At 49.0% G+C, this 26,869-nt stretch overlaps 1 protein-coding gene across 6 annotated transcripts in view; it reads left to right on the top strand.

Moving 5' to 3' along the window:
• Positions 1 to 26,869, top strand: part of slc6a9 (solute carrier family 6 member 9) — a 305,594-nt gene that overhangs the window by 126,710 nt on the left and 152,015 nt on the right. The window contains exon 1 of one of the 6 annotated variants that reach the window (XM_072510761.1): positions 8,947 to 9,038. The exons of 2 other annotated variants lie outside the window; for them this stretch is intronic. Coding sequence is in view for 2 of the 4 variants with exons in the window: in XM_072510756.1 (XP_072366857.1) it covers positions 17,263 to 17,301 (39 nt within the window). In the remaining 2 variants the exon portion in view is untranslated. Of the gene's footprint in view, positions 1 to 8,946; positions 9,043 to 9,342; positions 9,367 to 17,184; positions 17,302 to 26,869 lie in introns of those variants that run through there. 3 more of the 6 variants (XM_072510760.1, XM_072510759.1, XM_072510756.1) reach the window with 3 other exon arrangements.

Here is a 26,869-nt window from a genome sequence, read left to right as displayed (position 1 = left end):
GACTGAATAATCTCCTAATTACCATAGGAGACAGCCCAAGACAGACAGGGACCCCCACAAAACACCCCTCAATAGTACAAATTAAATTAATACGAAATAAAACATAGAAAGCCCCCACCAAACACCCCCATCAAAACACTGAAAAACCTCAACAAAAACCGAATATCTTTCACAACCCAGTCTTCACCCAAACTTCAAAGACAGAAAAAAGGCAACAATCAAACCATATATACATCGTTCAAGAAAAGAGAAAGATACTGTCGCTGAAGTCCAAAAAGTTCTCAGTTCTGCGCCAGACCCTTCTTCTTGGCAAAGTCCATCGCCTCTTCGGGCAACTCGAAGTAATGGTGCTGGTCTTCATGGGTGACCCACAGGTGCGCCGGGTAGAGGAACCCGAATTTCACAATCCTCTTAAACAGGATCTCCTTCACCTGCCTGAAGCCTGCCCTCCTTCTGGCCACCTGCACACAGGTCCTGGTAGACGCGCAATATACTATTGTCCCACTTGCAGCTCCTGGTACGTTTTGCCCACTGGAGAACACACTCTTTATCTAGAAATCTGTGGAACCGCACCACCATCGCCCTTGGGGGTCCCCCGGCCGTGGCTTCCTCGCCATCGCCATGTATGCCCTGTCCACCTCCAACGGTCGGGGAAAAGCCCCCTCCCCCAGAAGCTTCTGGAACATATTTACCACAAAAGCGCCCGTATCACCAGCCTCAGCCCCTTCAGGGAGACCGACAATTCTCAAATTCTGCCGGCACGTGCTGTTCTCCAGCTCTTCCACCTTTTCTAACAGACTTTTCTGCTGATCCTTAGCATCCCCACCTCCAGCTCAACCACCGTCTGGTGCTCCTCCTGGTCCGCCAGCGCTTTCTCCAACTTCTGGATCGTCCAATCCTGGGCATCCAGCCTGCGTTCCATCTGATCGATCGACTCCTTTATTGGGTCGAAACAATCTTGTTTCTGTCTGGCGAAGCCCTCTTGGATGACCTGCATCAGCTCCTCCATCGATGGCTGGGCCGTTGCAGCAGGGGTCCGAACCTCGGGCATGTTAACTTCAGCAGCCACTTTTACCCAGCCCTTGCTTATCTTTCTGTTTCGTATCTTGCGGTCCCTTGGGTTTCTCCGTTCCATGCACCAGTGTGAATCCAATACTTAAGGGCAGCACGGTAGCATTGTGGTTAGCACAATTGCTTCACAGCTCCAGGGTCCCAGGTTCGATTGCGGCTTGGGCCACTGTCTGTGCGGAGTCTGCACATCCTCCCCGTGTGTGCCTGGGTTTCCTCCGGGTGCTCCGGTTTCCTCCCACAGTCCAAAGATGTGCAGGTTAGGTGGATTGGCCATGCTAAATTGCCCTTAGTGTCCAAAATTGCCCTTAGTGTTGGGTGGGGTTACTGGGTTATGGGGATAGGGTGGAGGTGTTGACCTTGGGTAGGGTGCTCTTTCCAAGGGCCGGTGCAGACTCGATGGGCTGAATGGCCTCCTTCTGCACTGTAAATTCTATGATGTCCGCACTTTCCAAATCAAGACTCAAAGCCACGAAAAAGTCAGAGAAATAGGTCCAAAAGCCTGGCCAACTGAATACCAGCGTGTTTCTCTCCAGAAACACAGCCAGGTTTTCTGACCAGGGATTCTTCATCCCGCCAGCCCCATTTTCCGGCACGGCATAGTGCACCCCTGACGGCAACGGGATGCTACGTTCCGGGAGCTGGCCAATGGGGTTTTCCATTATGGCCATCCCATGCCGCTGGGAAACCCGCGGGTGCGCTGCAGGCGAAGCAGAGGATCCTGCCGTTGGAGAGTCCCTCAGCACATCTTTTGACGCTGTCAAAAAAAAATCAGGGGCGGGGCTGCGTCGTCACTCTGCCAAACTCGGCCACACAGAAATCAGGCTGCCATCTTCAAAGGGCGCCTCGATTTGCAAGAAAATTAATTTCTCTCCCACACTCCCAAGGCCATGGAGGACACCTCCCACAAACCTCAGGGGTGACCCCCTCCCCCCCCCCCCCCCCCCCCCCCTCCCACCACGGCATATCAGGGGGGGCACTTCCTAGCCCTGTGCGTTCGTTGGTTCGTACCCTTCTCTCCGCCCACCACACGTAACGGGAAGCCCTCCCCTCCCAATGGAAGAGGGACTACTCCCCCACCGCAGTGCCTCTGCCAGGGGCAATACCCTGCCTCGGATCTCAATCCGGAGCCACCAGGCACCTCCGCACCCCTGGCGTGATCATCCGGCCTGGTTTTTATTTTCGGAAACCAGTAGTGAATTGCGCTGGCGTAACGTCACCGCCACTAAGGGACAACACTCCATGGGGCTGGCCACTACGGTGTAAAGCCGTTAAATTATATTGAAACGCATGTAAGCTTATGGAAATCAGGTTAGCGCTCTTTCTGGCTGTGAACCTGATTACATCCTGTTGTGACCTTCCAAAATTTTAGCGGCCATATTCGGATTCGCAGCCAACGGATTCACATAATCCCAACCGTGGGAGTTTTGACTCTTTGACTTTGTGGAAAGGTTTTTTGTTCTGAATCTTCTATCTCCTCTTTCAGTGCCTCGCACTGCTCCGACACTGAATTCCGTTGAAGTGGCCACCTCTAGTCCCCTTTTGCCAAATCACACCTCAGCGTAGCAAAATTAGCCCTTTTCCAACTTAAAACTTTTACTCCTATGGCAGCATTTTCATGAAGAAGACAGGTATCAAGACTCCGCAAATCTGTCTACATTTAGCAGATCTCTACCCACCATCTTTTCCTTCCAGGGATGGGATGGAGATGGCATCCACCACCTCCAGAGGCAGTTCCAAGGCAGCAATCAGAGATGATCGGCTGACATAGCTGACAGACTGGAAGGCCCGCCTTCGTTTACTGGAACGATAATGTAATGGTGAATGTCAGGCCTTCAAATCTTCATCCCTCACCCATCCCAAATGCCCCCTCGTACCCACTCTATGCCCAGTTAAACCTCCTCACCCCAATGTCCCCTCATGGACTTTATACCCCTTCCATGTCCCCTTATGCACCTACCCCCCCCCGAAACCACATTCCCCATCCATTCCCCCACATACCCTTTTTACCCCATGCCTCCAAGCTCCTCCTCCCCCTGCCCCAATATTTCCCATGCCCCCTCCATGTTGCCTAATGTTTCCTATGAACTAATTTTCAAGTGTGGTCTTAATGAATGTAGGGGGCGATTCTCCCATGCTGCGCCGCCTGGGAGAATCACTGTTCACGCCAGTTTTTCACGCGACGCCGGTCCGACGCCGCTCCACCATTCTCCCAACTGGCGAGAACGGCTTCATCGAAGTCAGCGCCGTGCATGCTGGAGAATCTGCTGAGCAGGCAGTAGAGCCGATTCCCCCAGCCCCCCGCTATTCTCCGGCCCGGATGGGCCGAAGTCACGCCGTCGCTGTTCACCCCTGCTAAATATATTTGTCAGCCAGTCGAGCCGGCTGACAAAACGGATGAGGGAGGTGAGTAGGTGGGCCCATCCCAGGAACCAGGAAGTAGCGTCCACGGCCGGTGATGGCGGGTGGGGGGGGGGGGGGGGGGGGCTGTCTGAAGCGTTTGCCGCGATCCCTCATGGTGGGGGGGGGGGGGGGGAGGGGGGGGGAGTGGGGAAGGGTGGATGTGGTTGGGGGGGGAAGGGGCTGGGGGGGGGAGATGAACCTCAGGGTTAGGTGGACATTGGCAGGACGCACACATGAACGCAACATTATCACAAGGTGGGGACACTGCGACCCACGCCATGGCACCTGCCCACTGGGTGGTGTGGGGGGTTCCACATGTGTCCTGGGTGTCCCGGCGTAGGCAGGGGGGGAGGCGTTGCCCGGGGGGAGTGTCAGGGTACTTACCCTCGCTGCCCTCGTGAGGTCGTGCAGTTTCTCCCTGCACTGGTCTCCCATGCGGGGGATGTGCCCCACAGCGCTGACTTCCGTCCCGACCTCTCGCCATCCGTGCCTCACGGTGCTGATTGGCTGCCGATGTCCACGTCTGGGGAAGAGGATGGCCCGGCGCTCCTCCACTGACTCCAGAAGTGCCTCCAGGTCGTTGTCCCGGAATCGGGGAGCGGCGCGACGGGGCGCATCCATGTCGGGCCCCGGTGTGTGCGTGTGCCGATCCACGCACTTCCTTATATGTCGCGCGGCGTCATCCTGGTGTCGCACGATGACACCGTTGGTCCTGCGCAACGTCCACCACGTTTCTCGCGGCGCCGCTGTTGGCCCCTTTTCTGGCTGTGAATCGGTCGCGGCGGGGGCCCGTTCGCGTCGTCGTGAAAGGCGACGGTGTTCACAACGGCGCGGGCACTCAGCCCTGCGATCGGAGAATCGCCCCCGTAACCTAGCCCTTCTTTAGCTTGTCATCACTTTATTGTTTTAATTTCAACATCTGTGTTTCCGTTTTGTGATCTTGTTTATAAAGATTAATCTGCTTATTGGTGATGCATCCTTTTCCTCTTTGTTTCTTGAACCTGTTGCTCCTTTATTCTGTTACTTTCACTTTTGTTGTTCTGTGTTGGTATTCTTAAACTTGTGGCTACAGTGTTGACTATTCTTTTCGATAATTTCCAGCTTGGTTCCTCAATCTCCCAGGAATGAGAACCATATCAAAAGGGTTCACTGTGTGGTTCGGGGACAGGGGGCTGGATTCTCCATCCCGCCGCGCCACATTTCAGGTTCACCCCGCCGGCGGGATGCTCCGTTTTGCCGGCTGGTGAATGGGGTTTCCCATTGTGGGACAGCCCCACACCGTCGGGAAACACACGGGCTGCTGGCAAAACAGAGAATCGCATCGGCGGAGAATCCAGCCCAGGACGTTTTGAATGAACCAAACTGGAAATAGAGACATACCAGCAGTTCAGTGAAAGATTACTTCTGGTGTAAAACTAAGGTACTCTCATATTCCAGGTTCAAATTGATCACAATTTCAACTCTGCTTTATTTCCAGTATCTGTGGAATATATGGGCAGCACAGTGGCACAGCGCTTAGCACTGCTGCCTCACGGCGTCAAAGAACCAGGTTCGATCCCGGCCCCGGGTCACTGTCCGTGTGGCATTTGCACATTCTGTCTGTGTCTGTGTGGGTCCCACCCCCACAACCCAAAAAGATGTGCAGGGTAGGTGAATTGGCCACGCTAAATTGCCCCTTAATTGGGAAAAAATAATTGGGTACTCTAAATCGTTTTTAAATCTATGGAATTTATTTCTTGCCTATTTGCTTCTCCCTCAAATACTCATTAAGCCTCCCCTTAAATGCGACAAGTCTGTCTGTTTTAACCATTCCAAATGATAGCAAGTATCCCAGTCTCATCACCCTTTTCATATATTCGCCCACATTTGGTGGTTTGTGTACACTCCTAATTCTACATTCATATAATAATAATAGCTTATTGTCACAACTAGGCTTCAATGAAGTTACTGTGAAAAGCCCCTAGTCACCACATTCCAGCACCTGTCCGGGGAGGCTGGAACGAGAACTGAACCCGCATTGCTGGTCTTGTTCTGCATTACAAACAAGCCAGCTGCCTTAGCCCACTGTGCTAAACCAGCCCTGAATAATATGACTGTTACCAGTCCCTCCCTATTATTTATCTCAATCCTTACAGCTCCTGTTTCTGCATCTTTGTAACTTATGTCTATTCTTGCTACTGCCGCTGTGTTATTTCTGATTAACAGAGCTGCGCCACCTTCGTCTCTCCCTATCATTTTTACATACATTATGGCCAGCAATATTTAACTGCCATCCTGTCTGTATATAACCATGTATCGAAGGGATTTCCCAGGTTTCCTTTGCCCACCATAGATCTAAACTTGAATATCATTTACCAAGAGAAAATAAAAATGAACTAAATAAACTGCCGAAATGATAGTTTTGATTAACTGCATTATTACTTATAGTGATGGGCCTTGGCCATTCAATGCCTTGAGTTCTTCAAACAGTATTGAATGTGCACAATACTAATTTCACTGATTAGGATAATTGGATTTTAATTACTGTCTAATTACACTCTAAACAGAGTTTAACTAAATAAATAGCCAGGATAATAGATACCTGGGAGTGGTTGCTAGGCAATCATCTCATTGAGGACTTCAAATCTCGAATTGTGTGAACTAAGTTTCCAATTGAAATCTAAACCCCACTTGGAATAATCCCTATCAACATCATATTTTCTGATGTCCTGGCAAATCTGCTGTGCTTGTACATTAGACTGAAGAGCTCAGGTTGTGTGTGTGGCCGGTCAGATGGAGGGATGCCAAGTCCATATGGAGGCCAGCATCAAGATAAGGGTGCCAGGCTGTGACTGAAAAGTGGCAGCAGTTGGATGTTGGGAAAGTAAAGTTAATTAATAAAATGAAAACAAAGTTGAGGCTTGGAGTGGAGCACAAATGGGTGCATGAGCGAGGGATGGGATATATGTGAAGCAGAGCTTACTACTTATCATTGTTCACTTTTTAAATTAATTCCAATCTGTAGATCGAATCTATGCTGCCCTTAATTCATACATGTTTTTTGGGGATCATTTTAGTAAACAAATTACATTTTAGCATATGGAATCATCATAAGAGTCAGACAGGAGGTCCTTTAAAATGCTAAATCAATGTGTAATATCAAGGATTAGACATAAATTTAATGTTGTAATAAAGCTTCTGTTGACTGGGAAGAAACAGTAAAATCTGTTATTCCTGGATTCTGGTCTTCATCAATCTGGTACATTTACTTTGAGGTTGCTTCTAGCTGGTACAAAGTAGGAACTGATGGTGCCACTATGATATGAAATAAATATGGAAGCAGACACAAACTCACATCATGTGGAAGCTGTATCGGATCCACCATTACCAGATGGGCGATCAGATATCAGGCAGCTGACCTCTTCTTCAGTTGGTTGTTCCTTTTTGTTTTTATCAGCTTTAAACCTTTTTCTTCCTCTTAACAAGGGATTGTTTCATGTTCTTCAGATGCTGGCCAACTCTAGTATATCGAGCCAGTGGCTACCCTTCCAAAAGGATGCAGATTACTCAAGCTTATGTCATGATTTCTTGGGGGTCATTCAATTCCAGGACCAGATTTTCACACTCCCCAACCGACAGGACTTTAGGCCAAGAGAGGAGTGGGTGGTGAATTTGAAGGAACCTGCCCCACCCCGAGCACACAGAAATTTTACACTGAGGCGGGCAAGGCCTTGGACAGGAAGCCTGCCCTTACCCAACTTGACACCCTTAACCGTTTATCATTCAGCCTCAATTTTTAGGCTCTTTGGAGGATTTACCGGGTGGAGGCCCAAAAAAGAACAGGGCTAAATCGGAGGCTGGAAGGTGGGGCGAGGGGCACCTCCTTCAGAAGCTCCCTTCTGAATGTGGGACAGTGACCACTGGACGACCCCCCCCCCCCCCCCCCCCCACACACACACACACACACTCTCTCTCTCTCTCTCCCCCGGCCTTATCCTGGCACCCCAATCAGTCCCTTCACCACCCACCCGCAACCCTTCCCTACCCTCCCCACCATGGGGGGGGATCCCTTAAACTCACCTTGTCCTCCGGTCCTGGGACTCAAGCTCAGGCATGTTGGTGCACTTCCTCTTCAGTCCACTGCAGCTCTTGTTGCTGCGGAAACTTGCGAGCTGCCGGTCGATCAGATTGGCCAGCGGCTCTCTGGGGGACGAGAGGGGAGGGACGGAAGTCCAGCCTGCAGCTACTTAATTCTCATTCAAGCGTGAAGTGGCTGCAGGGCACTCGGGGAACACATATCTGCACACTCTTCGAATGGTGGGAAGGGAGACCCCATTAGAGAAACTCAGGCCCAGATCTGCACCCTTCCAGCTGATCTCTCATCGTCCAGTGGTTCAAAAATTTAGAATTTCTTTGAAATCAGAATGGCCAAAAAAAACACACCTGCTCAGATGTTCCTCCTTTTTAACCAAACTGCTGTTCAGAAAGTTCAGTTCAGTTGTGGTTTCAGCCTCTTATTGTGATGGTGGGGCTCCCCGATCTTCTTGGCAATGTATTGAACCCAAACCAAAGGCAAAAATGAGAAGTCATAAAATAATTTTGATGTTGCTCCACTTTTAACACTGTTGTGGTTGACAACCGTTGAGCCATTTTGTATGGTTCTGTTTTATCGTTAATAATGCGCACAAAAAGGACGGGTCCAAGGCTTCCTGGTTCCCGGCTTGGGTTTGGCAGGACCGTCCAGTTCTAGCAGTGAGTTACAGGCCCTTTATTCAGACAGAGAGATGCCAACAAGTATCCCAAAGAATACTTCAAGTGTCTGTCCTGCGCAACAGAAAATTCGTACAACTTCGAGGTAGAGGAGGCTTCATACATTGAGCTTCAGACAGGAGGGCAAATAATTGCACGGAAGTGGCAAAAGAGTTGAATGAACTGTTGCATCGTCAGATGAAATGAGGTGGACTTAATTCACACATTAATCAACTCTGATCAAGAAGTACTCTTTTTTTTCTACGGTTGATAGTTTGGGAATGAAAGTTGCGAAATAGACAGGAACGGGTCTGACAAACATCACCAAGAAGAAATGGGAAACTCTGTGTCCTTGTCCATGCTGGTTTGATTTGTAATAATTTGTATTAAAAGGTCCGAATCATAAATGTAACTATCCGGGGAAGGATGTGAGAACTCGGGTACAGTAGGTTGAATGTGAATACAAACTCTTTTGTAAGAGTTGTCTTGTATTGAGCTAACCCTAGTACTGAGAAAAACCTTCACTGACCAAGGGGGAGTTTGTGTCGGCATCAAAGCAACATTGTTCGAGGCTCCAGGGGTGATGGCGTGAGGTGCTTAGGAATGGCATTTATCAAGAAAGTGCATTGTCCCCCCTGCCACTCTTTCTGTGATTACTCAGGGAGTCCCTGACGACTCAGTGTGGCTTCCTCCGTGTGATACAAGGCCCCAGCCTTCTTAAAAGTCTCCCAGTATGCATTCTGAAAACATTTTTTAAAAAATCACTTCGGCCAGAGTGGGCAAAGAGAGGGACAGACAGAGAGACGGAGAGAGAAAGCTTTTTGAGTGTTGGAGTGTGTGTAAGTAAGTGCAGTTACTGGGGGAAGCCTATCTCCATATTTATGGCAACACGTAGTGTCCTGTTTTCATGTGAATTTGACAGGTGGACAATTCAGCAACACTTGTAAGCAACAACACCAAAAAAAAATCATTATGGCGCATTGTCGGAATGGGATTTATATCGAGAGCCAAGTGTTGAACGATTTTGTGCATTTTTCCCGCCGTGGCAGACGCGTGTTCTTTTGATAGACATCCAAAACTTATTTTCCGACAAATTTCTTTTTCTGCAAGGTACAATCAGGTAAAGAGTTTACACTAAACTCCAGACAAGGAATGGGGTTTTTTGCGGTAGGTAAAAATACTCAACTTTTTAAATAATTTATCCATTAAGCATACAAATGCAGCTTTGTAATGAGACTAATGGGCTATTTGATTTGATTTGAAAATAGTGTTTTTCTGATCGCTTTACAGTGGGAATGATTTAAGGAGGGCAAGTCATATGTAAGTATCAAGTTGCCAGCTTTAATGGGATAAGTGGAATCAGTTTAACAGGCAAAGAAATGACTACCTTCAAGTCAAACTGTTTTGTATAAATATTTTGAGTTGATTGTACATTGTTAGTGATATTATCCTTATCTTGATCTAGGAAATGACTTGAGATTAGAAAAGTTCCTGTTTGTTGACGTTTACGACTGATAAGTGACTGTACGTGTCAACCAGTCACAGTAAAGCAAGCTGCCTGGTGCATAGTTTAAGTGCGGGTGGGGGGGATGTGTTGGATGCCCTTCCCTCCAGGCTCCGCTTGGCCTCTCCACAATTTTATATGGGATGGCTTGCCCTTTCCCAATTGAGGCCATTAAGTGATTACCTACAGGCCATTTCCCACCCGGCCCCAATTTCAGGCTGGCTGATGTGCCCCTGTTCAGGCTTGGGGTGGGAAGTAGGATGGTGGGGTGGATGTCTTCTATCCACCTTTCCAAACATAGTGAATGGTCTTATGTTATAATATTGTCACCATATAAGATACTGGAAACAGATTTCCTTCAGACCATCTGTGCAATAGGACTATTGCACTAGAAGTTCCAAGGAGATCACTATCCTTTGGCCAGATCCCATAGTCAACACCGGAGGCAATTTAGTCCCTCGTTATTAATTTAGGGTGATTATTTGTAATGTGACTGCACATGTAATTAGAAGTTTTCACACAGGCTAAATAAAGAAATAATTTGAACCAAATCAGAAATATTTGTCAGAAATAATTTCAAGTGCATATGCTGTTCCGATAAAATAGCAGCTGTCATGTCACAAAGGCAAGGCAGACTGCGAGGCATCTTTACACATTGAAAAGTGTGGACTTTGGCGTTCTGATAAAACATGCACCACACATGATAGATATACTGTGCACACTTATTTTCAACATTTAAATAACTGAAGACTATTAAATGGGCAGCACGGTAGCAGAGTGGTAAGCACAGTTGCTTCACAGCTCCAGGGTCCCAGGTTCGATTCCCGGCTGGGTCACTGTCTGTGTGGAGTCTGCACGTTCTCCCTGTGTCTGTGTGGGTTTGCTCCCGGGTGCTCCGGTTTCCTCCCACAGTCCAAAGATGTGCGGGTTAGGTGGATTGGCAATGCTATATTGCTCATAGTGTCCAAAAAATGTTAAGTGGGGGTTACTGGATTACAAGGATAGGGTAGATAGATGGGCTTCAGGGGTGCTGTTTGTAAGGGCCGGTGCAGACTCGATGGGCCGAATGGCCTCCTTCTGCACTGTAAATTCAATGATATCTATGAAATGTACTCAAATGCATTCTCCATTTATATTACGTTGCCTGTTTTGTAAAACTTTCTCTATTTACTCATCCTTAGCAATCAAAATTATTTTCCTTTGAACGCTTGTCAAACAGGCTTCTCTCTGATTGTGGCATCACATGCTCTGGACATAAATAAGTAATTAAGGCAAATCAATTCAGAAGCAAAATTATATCAACATCCCTCATAAATATGTGACAAACATATTTGCTAGTAATTCATTTGGATTGCTTGTACAATTACAGCATTCCTTTGTAGATTTTCAGAATATGGGGCGAAATTCTCCGGAAGCGGCACGATGTCCGCCGACTGGCGCCCAAAACGGCGCAAATCAGTCGGGCATCGTGCCGCCCCAAAGGTGCGGAATGCTCTGCATCTTTGGGGTCCGAGCCCCAACCTTAAGGGGCTAGGCCGGCGCCGGATGAATTTCCGCCCCGCCAGCTGGCGGAAAAGGCCTTTGGTGCCCCGCCAGCTGGCGCGGAAATGACATCTCCGGGTGGCGCATGCGCGGGAGCGTCAGCGGCCGCTGACGGCATTCCCGCGCATGCGCAGTGGAGGGAGTCTCTTCCGCCTCCGCCAAGGCGGAAGGGAAAGAGTGCCCCCACGGCACAGGCCCGCCCGCGGATCGGTGAGCCCCGATCGCGGGCCAGGCCACCGTGGGGGCACCCCCCGGGGCCAGATCGCCCCGTGCCCCCCCCGGAGCCCACCCGCGCCGCCCTGTCCCGCCGGTAAGGTAGGTGGTTTCATCTACGCCGGCGGGACTTCGGCCCACCCGGGCCGGAGAATCGCGCCGGGGGGGCGCCAACCGGTGTGGCGCGATTCTCACACCCCGCCGAATATCCGGTGGTGGAGAATCCGGCAACCGGCGGGGGCGGGATTCACGCCAGCCCCCGGCAATTCTCCGACCCGGCGGGGGGCCGGAGAATCTCGCCCCTGATTTTAAATGCTACTTTAATGTTGTCTGGTATGTTTTCTCCACATTAAAAACATTCTTAAATACATCAGATCCTGTTATTTTAAAATTCTGCAAGTTATTCTGCACGCCATAAATTCTGTTTCTTGCATTCATGCTTTTAGTGTTTCTCAGTTTCAAACGAGTGTGAGGCCATAGGACAGTTCAACATTTATAATATATATTGTTGGAAAGAGTTACAAGTTGCCAAAGCTTTTTGTCTTTTCACCCATCAGGACAAACACAAGAATGCCAAATTTCAAATGACTACAGCAAATTATACCGCATACTATACAATTTAAATACATTATGTAGGAAAGTACAGTAAAAAATAAAGTTTGGACATCACGCAAGCACATGAATTGTAAAAAGTCTTTTGAAAGATTAATTTTCTGATTATTGTGCAATATCTAATCTCACAAATTGCAGGTTTATCAACTCAACAGTTTATTATCAACTAAACGACTTTTCCTGTTGTATAATTGCCAAACAAATACAGTGCACATGAGTGAAGCTGTGGGGCTTTCTATGATTTGAGAAGTGCAATATATCATGCTCCTTAATAATAATAATGATAATAATAATAGGAAGTTCACTTTGGTCCTTTTGCTTCTTGAACACTGGACATGATCTGGACGTAAATAAGTAATTAAGGCAAATCAATTTAGAAGCAAAATGATGTCAACATGTGGACTAATCTGTATTTTCTGTGGCCTTCAAGTTTTGTGCACTTTGCTGCTGGGTCACGCAAATATTTGCTGATTGTAAAAGTTTAATACCAGTTCAGTCTTGAAGCTTTTGGATTATTCCAATTGCACAACTGATTCAGGAATCTCTTTCAGAGAAGAAAACGTAGCCTTGCTTATATGTCATTTCGTCTTATGCCAATACGGGTGACTTTTAACTGCCACCCGAAAGTGGTCTAGCAAACCGCTCAATTTTAGGGCAATAAGGGTGAGCTAGTAAAGGACGACCTTGTTAGCAGCGCCTAAACCATGAAAATTATTTATTTTTTAACTGCTTGAGCTGTGTGAATGGAGCAATACTACAGGTGTGTTTCTAATTGTTCAAGTTTCTGTTCCTCTTGCAACAGACTCAATTTGCAAAACTGCAGGCATCCGACATATTGGTCCATTAAAATCAGTAATAAAAAGACAATTAACACTGAAACCGGAAAGTGAATAATGTTACCATGCACTCATTTCGGATTCCTCACACACACTTTAATGGAGGCATTGAAATTATATTCATAAATTAATGAAAATATGTGGCCTGGACATATCTACTAGAGTTTAGAAGAGTAAGAGGCAACTTGATCGAAACCCGTAAGATACTGAGGGGTATTGACAGGATGGATGAAGAGTGGAAGTTTCTTCTTGTCAGAGAATCTAGAACTAGGGGTCACTCTTTGATAATAATGGATCTCTCATTTCAGTCAGAGATGAGGAGAAATCTTTTTCTCACGGAGGGTCGTGAATCTCTGGAACTCTCATCCTTAAAAAGGCAGTGGAAGCAGTCTTTGAATTTTTTAAAAGCAGAGCGAGATAGATTCTTGACCATAAAGGGGTGAAAGGTTAGCGGGGGTAGGCAGGAATGTAGGGCTGAGGTTACAATCAGATCAGCCAAGATCTTATTGAATGGCAGAGCAGGCTTGAGGGGCTGAGTGGCCTACTCCTGCTGATAATCCGTATGCTTGTATGTGTATAGAATCTGATGGGGGAGGTGCACAATTTATGTTTTGAACAATGAATACCTGGCAATGACATCAAGGGCGTAATCAAATGAGGGAGCTGGATAACATTGTAATCCTCCAGTTTCCATGTTTAATAACTATTCCCTCGAGAAGCTTCTTTAAGACCACTTTCACAAATAGAGGGGACTCAGGGCGAGAATCGAGAACAACCGTTTCACCCAATGTTGATCTCAGATGACTGCCTTTGCTTGAGGATAGGATTGACTTTTTTTACCTCGGTGTATTGGTTGGTGGACCCATTAGAACAGCAGGCTCAGAGTTCCTGTTACTAAGCTGTCTATTGGTCGTCATGGAGTTTGGGAAACTTGAATCTACTGATAAAAGTATGGACAAGGAGCAGCAGCTTATCAGCTGTTAATTTTCAGCTAATATGTCAGTTAATTTGTAATGGTGCGTTAGTGCAGAGCTTGTAAAGATTTATTCCTTTGTCTTTGTGTGAGGCGGATGTCATGACAACCAACACTAACCAGTTCTGCATATAGTTCATATAAGATGTAATCTGCACTCAAGGATTAAAGACTGACATAATGACTGAGTGACAGTCAGTGGATATAATAAAATAAAAGCTGCTCTGATAACAAGTCAGTTATTATATACTGTCAAGCAGTGGCATCTTTCAGAAATTAATCTGTAAGATTAAATTTGATACCGAGAGGTACATAGGTATTAGGGACAGAAGTAGGCAATTCAGCCCTTTGACTTGCTCCTCCATTCAATCAGATCATGGCCTCAAATCCACCTCCCAGCTTATTCTCCCTATTCCTTTAACCTGTTTTTAAAATCAGAAATGTATCTATCTCCTTTTGAAACTTTTAATGATTCAGATTCCAGCACACTATGGGGCAGCGAGTTCCACAAATTCACTGCCCTCTGCGCGAAGGTAGTTCCTCCTCCTCTCAGTTCTAAATCTACCACCTCTCAACCTATATTCGTAACCTCTCGTTCTAGATGCCCCAGAAGGGCGAGCATTGGTTTAGATTTGTTTCTTGTCATGTGTACTGAGATACAGTGAAAAGTATTTTTCTTCAAGCAGCTCAAACAGATCATTAAGTACATGAAAAGAAAGGAAAATAAAAGAAAATACATAATAGGGCAACACAAGGTACACAATGTAAATACATAGACACCGGCATTGGGTGAAGCATACAGGAGTGTAGTATTAATCAGGTCAGTCCATAAGAGGGTCGTTTAGGAGTCTGGTAACAGTGGGGAAGAAGCTGTTTTTGAAACTGTTTGCGCGTGTTCTTAGACTTTTGTATCTCTTGCCCGATGGAAGAAGTTGGAAGAGTGAGTAAGCCAGGTGGGAGGGGTCTTTGATTATGCTGCCGCTTTCCCAAGGCAGCGAACATTTGGTCTACCTTTACTTTATCAATCCCTTTTAATATTTTATATGTCTCAATCAGATCCCCTCTCATCCTTCTAAACTCTAGCGAGTATAAGCCCAAGCGGTTTAATCTCTTCTCATATGTCAACCCTTTCATCCCTGGAATCAATATGGTGAACCTCCTCTGAACTGCCCCCAATGCCACCACATTCTTCCTGAAATAAGGAGACCAAACGTGGACACAAAACTCCAGATGTTGTCTCACCAACACCATATAGAATTGCAACAACACTTCTCTAGTTTTATACTCCAGCTCTTTTGCAATAAATGCTAAAATTCCAATTGCCTTTTTTATTACATGCTGTACCTGCATACCGACTTTCTGCCATTCAGTGGGCAGCACGGTAGCATTGTGGATAGCACAATTGCTTCACGGCTCCAAGGTCCCAGGTTCGATTCCGGCTTGGGTCACTGTCTGTGCGGAGTCTGCACATCCTCCCCGTGTCTGCGTGGGTTTCCTCCGGGTGCTCCGGTTTCCTCCCACAATCCAAAGATGTGCAGGTTAGGTGGATTGGCCATGATAAATTGCCCTTAGTGTCCAAAATTGCCCTTGGTGTTGGGTGAGGTTACTGGGTTATGGGGATAGGGTGGAGGTGTGGACCTTGGGTAGGGTGCTCTTTCCAAGAGCCGGTGCAGACTCGATGGGCTGAATGGCCTCCTTCTGCACTGTAAATTCTATGAAATCTATGAGCAAAGACACCCAATCCCTCTGCCCTGTCGCATTTTGAATCTGCTTTCCATTTAGATAATAATTTGCCTTTCTATTTTTTGGCCAAAATGGATAACCTCACACTTATTCACATTAAACTCCATCTGCCAAACAATGAGAGGGCTTAATGTTTGGAAATCTACTTTCACTTGAAACCATACGAGGCTGCCTATCTCATTTCACAAATCATTGCACTTCAGAGTTTGAAGATGCAGGGGTTTCTGAGAATCAGTCTGCCTTTCCCACTCTTTCCTTATTTCGTGTGTATAAGAGAATGATCATAGAATCACTACAGTGCAGAAGGAGGCCATTCGTCCCATCGAGTTTGAACCGACCCTCTCTCAAAGAACACCCTACCTATACCCACACCTCCACCCTATCCCCATAACCCAGTAACCCCACTTAATCTTTTGAACACGAAGGAGTAATTTATCATGGCCAATCCACTTAACCTGCCAATCTTTGGACTGTGGGAGGAAACCAGGGCATCCGGAGGAAACCCACGCAGACACAGGGAGAATGTACAAACTCCACACAGATAGTGTCCCAAGGCTTGAATCGAACGCGCGTAATGAAATCTTATTGCCTGTTGGCACAAATGTTGCAGTTTCGCCGTTCAGAACTCAACCAAGGTCACTTTTGTTCAGTGCAAATATTTGCATCTGCCCTGACTGGTGCACAAGAATCTGGTATTTGCTAATGATTTGCTTCTCTCTGAAGCTTATTAGGGCTTTTGCATATTTTGTGAAAACCTGACACGATTGTGCTACTGCAACGGGTTAGGTTTGTAGGTCATCTAGGGCGGCAAGGTGGCGCAGTGGTTAGCACTGCTGCCTGATGCCGCTGAGGACCCGGATTCGATCCCAGCTCCAGGTCACTGCCCATGTGAAGTTTGCGCATTCTCCCCGTGTCTGCGTGGGTCTCACTCCCACAACCCAAAGATGTGCAGGCTAGGTGGATTGGCCACACTAAATTGCCCTTTCATTGGGAAAAAAAGAATTGGGTACTCTCAATTTAAAAAAAAAAATGGTGAATAGGTCATCTAATCCCATTGTGCCAAATAGTTCTTATTGAGCAAAAGGAAACTTTGCAGATGCTGGAAATCTGAAATCAAAACAGGAAATACTCAACAGGTCTGGCAGCATCTGTGGAGAGAGAACCAGTTAACATTTCAGTTCAATGACTTTTCATCAAGTCTTTTTTGAAGTTGGGCACATAACCGGCTTACCCGAACAGGTGTTGGTACGTGGCGACAAGGGGCTTTTCACAGTAACTTCATACTTGTTACAATAAAAGATTATTATTATTATAATAAAGAGCTATTGGGCAGTGGCTGGTGAAATTTGCATATCTCAGGTTGCACTTGCAATAATGGTAAAGATCTGTACAAACCAGTCCTGCAGAGACAAATCACATTCGGCTGAGATCTGTGCCAGCCAAGATCAACAGATGCTGCCTGCGTGTCTGGTGACAGGGCTTGGATTTGCTTGGGGCTCCATGTGATTACACACGTTATGTGGCCCTAATGCTGCCCCTTCTTGCTAAAGAGAGAGATTGAGGGAGGAGAAAATCAGCGGCTGTTTTTTTGCACAACTCCTCGTGGCCTGAAGAGTTTTGCCAGACGCTTTGGAGTATACATGCTGCCTTTCTCCTTGATAGTTGAATGCAGAAAAAGGGTGAGATGTTGGAATAATACATTTGTACTCTTACTCAATTTGATTGCATCGGGGTTAGAGATCCACGTGAATCAATATTTTGCAAGATATTTCAAACTGAATTGTTAAATCTCAGGCAGACAAAAAATGTATACTCTCGCTACTGACTTATGATCAGATAATTTTATATCATTGATGGTGCAATACGACAGTCCCTTTTCTGCTGGTCAATCTTTTTTTTCTGGGAACATAGCACCTTAGGTTTATTGCTTATTCCCAGTCTTTTCAAACACTGCACCACTTTGTTTTGGAGATGACATCACTGTCTTGGCGCATTTGTTCCGAGCATATGAATAAAGATAACAACCAATTTGCTGAAGCTCTTATCTTAACTGCGGTCAGCTTCAGTTAATTACAACATTGTATAAGGAGCTTGCTAACCTATTAATAAGATCAATGGATGCTGTTTATGCACGTCTCTATGGGTTTAAATTCTGACTTAAAGTCCAAAACATAGCAGAGTTTAACCTTCCAATAGTTCTGACTGTACACGCTTCGTTTAGGAAACTGTCTTTTTGTATTATGTCAGAAATAAATTGTGGTGCTTTTTTGTCGACTCCCAGTACATAGTATTCAAGAATGAGAAATATGCTCATCGCCAATTAATAGCCCATTAAATTCTTTGAGGAGCTTGTTAAAGGCCAGGGAGTTTGGGACTGCAGTTTTCTAATGCGATTCTGCCAAACCCAAAAGGTCTGGTGCACGTTAGTGCACAGATATCAGGTTCAAAATGGGGAGACAGGAGAGGATGTCTGTATTGGATAAATAATGTATATGCATGGAGGTTTCTGCTCTCTGACATGCGCATGATTTGGCACTATAGCCACTTTCCTTTGATTAGGTGTTGCTGAACCTGCAACAGTACTGCTTGCCCTAATCAGCAGCAAGTTAGCAGCAGGCTCCATCATGGCTGCTGTCTGTCTTTCCACTAACACCAGGCAGGCAACTCCTGCTTCCTGGAGATGCTTGCTGCTACTATTTGGGGACCTAGTACATCTCCTATTCTTTAATACAGTTACTTTAAAAAGTCATTTTTGGTCAACAGCCTCACCCTGTGACAGAGTACTTCACAAACAGTCCCAACTCACTCTGCTTCTTTGCTTCTACATCTCTTCTGAAAATGCTATGATCAAGAATATTATAGTTTCTGGTCCTGTCCAAACCTGAGCCATGTCCCTACTATGGAGGCTTGCCCAACAGACAAGATTGACTCCTGGTAGCACATATTTGTAAAATAAGACCAAAGTCAGAGTTTGTGTTCATTGATATGAATAAAAGTTTAAAATGGATCCATCGCTTTAGGGCTCCACTGAACACTCCTAACTTGTTCCATTACTTTAAGTTATTTAATTTTTTAGCGCATCATTTTAATAATTATATCCAACCGACATCGCCTGGTTATTGTCTCTACCAAAGGCATTACTTCAAAATCTGCCGAGTTTTCACAAAACAAGAACAAATGAAACATCAAACTTAACACATGAATTTTGAGGCAGCTCTTCAAATGTACAAAAGATGGCAAAACTAAGTTTGGTCTGTCAGTTTGCTAACAATTCCATGGCAATAAAATACCTATGAAGGTACATTTGCCAATCACAAACATTGTTGATGGTGCAAGTGACAGAAAACCAGGCTGCAAACCTGATTGCAGAGCATCAGTCATAATGGCCTGGATTTTTGCAGAGATTTCTGACAGTGAACTGTCCACATTTTGCTGTCAATATTCTGACTGAAACTTGGTAAGACCATAAGACATAGGAGCAGAATTAGGCCACTCGGCCCATCGGGTCTTCTCCGCCATTCAATCATGGCTGATATTTTCTCATCCCCATTCTCCTGCCTTCTCCCCATAATCTCTGAACCCCTTATTAATTAACAACCTATCTATCTCTGTCTTAAAGACACTCAGTGATTTGGCCTCCACAGCCTTCTGTGCAAAGAGTTCCACAGATTCACCACCCTCTGGCTGAAGAAATTTCTCCTCACCTCTGTTTTAAAGGATCGTCCCTTTAGTCTGAGATGGTGTCCTCTGGTTCTAGTTTTTCCTACAAGTGGAAACATCCTCTCCACGTCCATTCTATCCAGACCTTGCAGTATCCTGTAAGTTTCAATAAGATCCCCCCTCATCCTTCTAAACTCCCAACGAGTACAGACCCAGAGTCCTCAGCCGTTCCTCATATGACAAGTTCTTCATTCCAGGGATCATTCTTGTGAACCTCCTCTGGACCCTTTCCAAGGCCAGCACATCCTTCCTTAGATTTGGGGCCCAAAACTGCTCACAATACTCCAAATGGGGTCTGACCAGAGCTTTATACAGCCTCAGAAGTACATCCCTGGTCTTGTATTCTGGCCCTCTTGACATGAATGCTAACAGTGCATTTGCCTTCTTAACTGCCGACTGAACCTGCACATTAACCTTAAGAGAATCATGAACAAGGACTCCCAAGTCCCTTTGTGCTTCTGATTTCCTAAGCATTTCCCCATTTAGAAAATAGTCTATGCCTAAATTCCTCCTTCCAAAGTGCATAACCTCACACTTTTCCACATTGTATTTCATTTGCCACTTCACTGCCCACTCTCCTAGCTTGTCCATATCTTTCTGTAGCCCCCTTGCTTCCTCAATACTACCTGTCCGTCTACAGATCTTTGTATCATCTGCAAACTTAGCAACTGTGCCTTCAGTTTCTTCTTCCAGATCATTAATGCATATTGTGAAAAGTTGTGGTTTCAGCACAGACACCTGAGGCACACCACTAGTCACCGGCTGTCATCCTGAAAAATACCCCTTTATCCCCACTCTGTGCCAGTCAGCCAATCCTTTATCCATGCCAGGACCTTACCCCTAACTCCATGGGTTCTTAACTTATTTAACAGTCTCCTATGCGGCACCTTGTCAAAGGCCTTCTGGAAATCTAAATAAATCATGTCCACTGGTTCTCCTTTGTCTAATTTCCTTGTTACCTCCTCAAAGAACTCTAACAGATTTGTCAGACATGATCTCCCTTTGACAAAGCCGTGCTGACTCAGTCCTATTTTACCATGCACTTCTAAGTACTTTGCGATCTCATCTGTAATGACAGACTCTAAAATCTTACCAATGACCAAAGTCAGGCTAACCGGCCTATAATTTCCTGTCTTCTGCCTCCCTCCCTTCTTAAACAGTGGTGTACATTAGCCATTTTCCAGTCCTCTGGGACCCTTCCTGCCTCCAGTGATTGCTGAAAGATCACCACCACTGCCTCCACAATTTCCTCAGCCAAATCCTTTAGGACCCTGGGGTGTAGTCCATCCGGTCCAGGTGACTTATCCACCTTCAGCCCTTTCAGTTTCCCCTGAGCCTTCTCCTTAGTGATAGCCACTGCAGTCACCTCTGCCCCCTGATTCTCCTGGAGCTCTATAATCCCACTGGTATCTTCCACCATGAAGACTGATGCAAAGTAACTATTCAGTTTGCCTGCCATTTCTTTATTTCCTTTTAGGAGGGTAAATGGTTATCAGGGTTAGCAAGGATGAATAGCAGAGCAGACTCGAGGGGCTAAGTGGCCTACTCCTGTTCCTAATTCATATGTCCATATGTAACTGACCACAGCTCCAGAATTTAGTGCATGGGGAGATTAATATGGAAATTGTGCATTGCGGCACTCATTGCTCTGCCACAGCCTGCACTGTGTTGCCTGCACCCTCAACCAATCTCCTCCCCACCATTGGAGTCAGTAATCAGTGAAATCAGTTGACTTGGTGATGACCTTTTTGATGATATTTCAGCTGTTGCAAAAATGTCTAATTTAGTGATTCATATGTTCTAGGATTGGGGATTGAAACTTTTAAATGTATGGAACTTAAACAAAACCCTGGTGAGAGGCTGGTTAACAGACCTGTAGTAATTATAATTCAAAGGATGGCCTGTTATTATTTAATAATATCAGAGTTGGAAGTGGAAAAACATTAAACATTTGGTGTCCCCGTTCAATGTTTCGTGGTGGAGATATCATGCCTTCAGATGTCCTCTTGAGGGGTTAAGTTATCCTTATGGTTTCCCGGAAGAAAAGAGAAGGTTTTGGAGTTGAGATAATTAGTTTGGATCTCTATCTGAGATATCCTGGATATACCATGTTTCCATGGAGATAGGTTGCAGGGAGCTGCACTTTTGGTTTGGGTTTATCTTTATATAATTTCTCGGAGATACATTAGAGCTCGAATTGATTAGAAAAACACTCTGGGAAATAATGTTGCCAAGAGTTGATGCTTGGAAGTGGCTGTAACAAAGTGCTATCAGTAACCAAGGGTGTTTCTGATTTTGACGTGACTGAACAGGGCATTGAGCCCCGTTCTTTTGCTGGGGTGTCCTGAATTATGAGGTGTTTAAGGAGAGATGGAGAGTCGCCTAGCCAGATGCCTTTTGAGGCACCCCAAGAAATGACATATCTCGGAGAATAGCAAGAACGCTGAGGCGAATAAAAGTGAATTCCTGAAAGCTGTGGCACACCCAGGCTTGATTTCAGGAAAAGTGAAGAAATCCACAAAATCTTGTAAAATACATATAACACATTGGTGAAAATAAAACTAGAATGGACAGTGATACAAACACTATCAGAAAGCTGGAGACAGCTCTCACAGAAAACAAGATATTACTGAAATTTCATGAAATGCACAGAATGCATACTTTTTATTCAAAGTCAAGTACTGATGAGATAGCAATTGAAAGAGAAAGACTAAAACCACAGCACATTTAGTCTGTATCTTTCCTACCTTTAATTAGCTGCTGATTAATCCCCCTACATTTGCAGTAATTGCAACCATAATCATTAATGCTTCAATGCAGACATCATCATATCTCAATTACAATTTCTTCATTGAATGCACAGCGCAGTAACTTCACTTTGCTCACCGATCCTCACATCCCCTGATTCCATTAATGCCCATCACAATGCAATGGCCAAAATGGAACAGTTTTTGCAGACAGCAGAACAAAGGATTGCAAATTTATTGCAAATAATATTGCTGAATGTATATATGTATTTAAAGTGGATGAGTGATTGCCATAAAACTAATCCCGTTTTGGAATTATATGAAATCGCTGGCTTTGAAAGCAGACCAAGGCAGGCCAGCAGCACGGTTCGATTCCCGTGACAGTCTCCCTGAACAGGCGCCGGAATGTGGCGACTAGGGGCTTTTCACAGTAACTTCATTTGAAGCCTACTTGAAAATCGCTTATTGTCACAAATATGCTTCAAATGAAGTTACTGTGAAAAGCCCCTAGTCGCCACATTCCGGCGCCTGTTCGGGGAGGCTGTTACGGGAATTGAACCGTGCTGCTGGCCTGCCTTGGCCTGCTTTCAAAGCCAGCGATTTAGCCCTGTGCTATGGTGGTGACTTGTGACATATACTTGTGACAATAAGCGATTTTCACTTTCACATTATCCAAAGGACTCAATAAGATTTTCTTTTCATTACTTCCAGCATTGTCTGTAATAGCCATCCGATATTTCAGTTAGATTAAATGATAGCAATGTAAACAATACAAGGGGCGGAATTCTCTCGGGTCGGGTCGGAGGATCCCCGCGACCGGCGCAAATCGCGCCACGCCGGCAGAATCGGCGCCGCCTTGGTTGGCGCAGCGCCGGTCGGGGGCCGCTTTACGGAGCCCCCCCGCTGATTCTCGGCCCTGGATGGGTCGAGCGGCCGTCGTACAAAATCTGAGTCCCGCCGGCGCCGTTCGCACCTGCTCTCAGCTGGTGGGAAGTAGGCGTGGAAGGGTTGGGGGGGGGGGCGGCCTGTGGGGGTGGACTGATCACGGGGGGGGGGGGGTGCTCTGATGTGGCCTGGCACGGGATCGGGGCCCACCAATCGGTGGGCCAGTCCCTCTGTCTGGGGGCCTCCTTTCTTCCGCGCCGGCCCCTGTAGCCCTGCGCCATGTTGCGTCCGGGCCGGCGCATTGAAGGGAGCCACTGCGCATGTGCGCATTGGCACCGGTGCCGGGATCGGAGCTGGAGGGGCCAGAATTGCAGCGCCAGATGTCGGGGGCGCGTCGGATGGCCAGTCCGTTCGCATCCCCCACCCATGTAGAGGCCTGGGGGCCATCGGGCACCTCGAGGGAGGAGGAGGTGGTGTGGTCCGTCCCGGCTCCCTCTGTAGGGGAGGTCCCGGTACACCGCGACACCTCGGACTCCCCCCCCTTCCGTCCCAGGTGCATCGGGTGGGCAACGGGCAGGACAGGCTGGCAGCTCGCCATCCCAGTCGCCCGGGCCGCAGTCTGGCCCATCTAGGCCAGGACGCCCCAGGAAACGGCCGCCAAAGGGATCCAGTGTCAGAGGGCAGGAATCACAGGAGTCCACCTCCAGTTCTGCTGTACCGTCTGGGGAACCACGTAGACGTAGTCAAAGGGCCCGTAAGGCCAAACAATTAGACACTGAGTAAGTTGGCACGGGTGCAGGGCACAGATGAGTTTTAGGGGCTAGGGCACGTGCATGAACTCCTTTGGTTATTAAAGTCAATGTTACACCTACCGAAGCTGCCTTTGTGCTCTGTCCAAAGTGTGTGGGCGTGTCATGTACGTTGAGCGCAAGTGTGTGTGTGACGGGTGGTCTTACCTCAGCCCCAGGTGAGTCTGCCCCCTTCCCCCTGGGCCGCCATCAACATCCCCCGGGCAGAGGACGGGACCGTGCGCTGCAGTGTCACAGCCGCATGCAGGGATGGTCCGGGTGGATGGTGGTACTGTGGCCATGGGTCAGACATAGTCCAACGATGTAGAGCCAGGAGCTCATCGGAGGCGGGTTGTCATCATCCTCCATGGCCTGCGATAGACACGCGTCCACCTGCAACTGGGTGAGCCCGGCCCGTTGTGCCGCCGGTGGATCGGCAATTGGGGGGGGTGGTGTGCATGCGGGTGGGGTGTGTGGGGTTGGGGAGGGGGGTGAGGGTGCTGGGTGGGTGGATGGGTGGGGGGTGTGGGTGGTCGGCTGTTGTCATGGTGTGCGGTCTGTGGCCATACTACCCGATTCCCACGCCCATCTAGTCAGTGAAGCGGGCGTCTATCAGTCTGTCCCGTGCCCGCTGGGCCAGCCGGAAACGGTGGACAGCCACCCGCCTGTGTCTACCCCGTCTGCCCTGACCATTGCCCCCATCCCCCTCATCTGGGGAGGACTGGGCCTCTTCCTGCTGCTCCTCCACTCCGCCCTCCTCTGCCTGCGGCACATCGCCCCTCTGCTGGGCTATGTTGTGCAGGACGCAGCACACCACAATGATGCGGCCGACCCTAACTGACCGATACTGGAGGGCGCCCCCAGAGAGGTCCAGGCACCTGAAACGCATCTTCAGCACGCCAAAGCACCTCTCGATCACTCCCCTTGTCGCTACATGGGCATCATTGTAGCGGTTCTCCGCCTCATTGCGTGGCCTCCGTATAGGCGTCATCAGCCACGATCGCAATGGGTAGCCCCTGTCGCCCAGCAACCAGCCCCTCAGCCGGGGATGGCGTCCCTCGTACATGCCGGGGATGGATGACCGCGACAACACGAATGAGTCGTGTACACTGCCTGGGTGACGGGCGCAGACGTGCAGGATCATCATGCGGTGGTCGCAGACCACCTGTACGTTCATTGAATAGGTCCGCTTCCTATTAGTGAACACGGCCCTGTTCTCTGCAGGTGGCCGCACGGCGACGTGCATCCCATCGATCGCGCCCTGGACCATGGGGAACCCGGCAACGGCAGAGAAGCCCACGGCCCGGGCATCTTGGCTGGCCCGGTCCACGGGGAAGCGGATGTAGCGGTGCGCCATGGCATAAAGGGCATCTGTCACTGCCCGGATGCACCGATGCACCGATGTCTGCGATATGCCGGACAGGTCCCCACTCGGTGCCTGGAATGACCCCGTTGCATAAAGGTTCAGGGCCACCGTAACCTTGACGGACACGGGGAGAGGGTGTCCCCCGCCAGTGCCACGCGGTGACAGGTGTGCCAGCAGGTGGCAGATGTGTGCCATGGTTTCCCGGCTCATCCGGAGTCTCCTCCTGCATTCCCGGTCCGTGAGGTCCTGGTATGACTGCCGGGGCCGGTACACACGGGGCGCCCTCGGGTGCCTCCGTTGCTGTGGGGCCGCGACATCCTCCTCCCCCTCCTCGTCCTGTCGGTCAGGTGTCTCTCCAGCCTGGGCGGCTGCCGCCTGCCCCTCTGCGGCAGCCTGCGCCGCCTCTCTGGCACGCTCCTCCTCCTCCTCCTCCTCCTCCTCCTCATCCAGGGCAACATAGACATGAGCGGCTGCCACCACGGCGGCCAACATCGCTGGATGGTCTGAAAACATGACGGCCTGGTGGGGGGGAGGGGAACGACGCCATGTCATCATTGCCCATATCCCCTCCTCCCCCCAGCCAGGTGGCATGGACCGCATGGGTCCAACTGTTGGAGGCTGGCACCTGGCCAGGTGGACCAACTCATTTGCCCTCCCATCACCCACCCCGGCACGGACCCCCTCCCCAACCCCCAACCTCCACCCCAGCACGGACCCCCCACCCAACCTACACCCCAGCACGGACCCCCCCCAACCCCTAACCTCCACCCCAGCACGGACCCCCCCCCCCAACCTCCACCCCGGCACGGACCCCCTCCCCAACCTCCACCCCGGCACGGACCCCCCCCCCAACCTCCACCCCGGCACGGACCCCCCCCCCCCAACCTCCACCCCGGCACGGACCCCCTCCCCAACTTCCACCCCAGCACGGACCCCCCCCCAACCCCCAACCTCCACCCCAGCACGGACACCCCCCCAACCCCCAACCCAGCACAGACCCCCCCCCCCCCCCCAACCTCCACCCCGGCACGGACCCCCCCCCCCCCCCCAACCTCCACCCCGGCACGGACCCCCTCCCCAACCTCCACCCCAGCACGGACCCCCCCCAACCCCCAACCTCCACCCCAGCACGGACCCCCACCCCAACCTCCACCCCGGCACGGACCCCCACCCCAACCTCCACCCTGGCACGGACCTCCACCCCGGCACGGACCCCCTCCCCAACCGCCACCCCAGCACGGACCCCCCCCAACCCCCAACCTCCACCCCAGCACGGACCCCCCCCCCCAACCTCCACCCTGGCACGGACCCCCTCCCCAACCTCCACCCCAGCACGGACCCCCTCCCCAACCCCCAACCTCCACCCCAGCACGGACACCCCCCCAATCCCCAACCTCCACCCCAGCACGGACCCCCCCCCCAACCTCCACCCCGGCACGGACCCCCTCCCCAACCTCCACCCCAGCACGGACCCCCCCCCCAACCCCCAACCTCCACCCCAGCACGGACACCCCCCCAACCTCCACCCCGGCACGGACCCCCTCCCCAACCTCCCCCCCAGCACGGACCCCCCCCCAACCTCCACCCCAGCACGGACCCCCCCCCCCCCAACCTCCACCCCGGCACGGACCCCCTCCCCAACCTCCACCCTGGCACGGAACCCCCCCAACCTCCACCCCGGCACGGACCCCCTCCCCAACCTCCACCCCAGCACGGACCCCCCCAACCTCCACCCCAGCAC

The sequence above is a fragment of the Scyliorhinus torazame genome, chromosome 7 (genome assembly GCF_047496885.1).
Source record: "Scyliorhinus torazame isolate Kashiwa2021f chromosome 7, sScyTor2.1, whole genome shotgun sequence".
NCBI lineage: Eukaryota > Metazoa > Chordata > Chondrichthyes > Carcharhiniformes > Scyliorhinidae > Scyliorhinus > Scyliorhinus torazame.
This window is presented reverse-complemented; position numbering and strand designations above follow the sequence as displayed.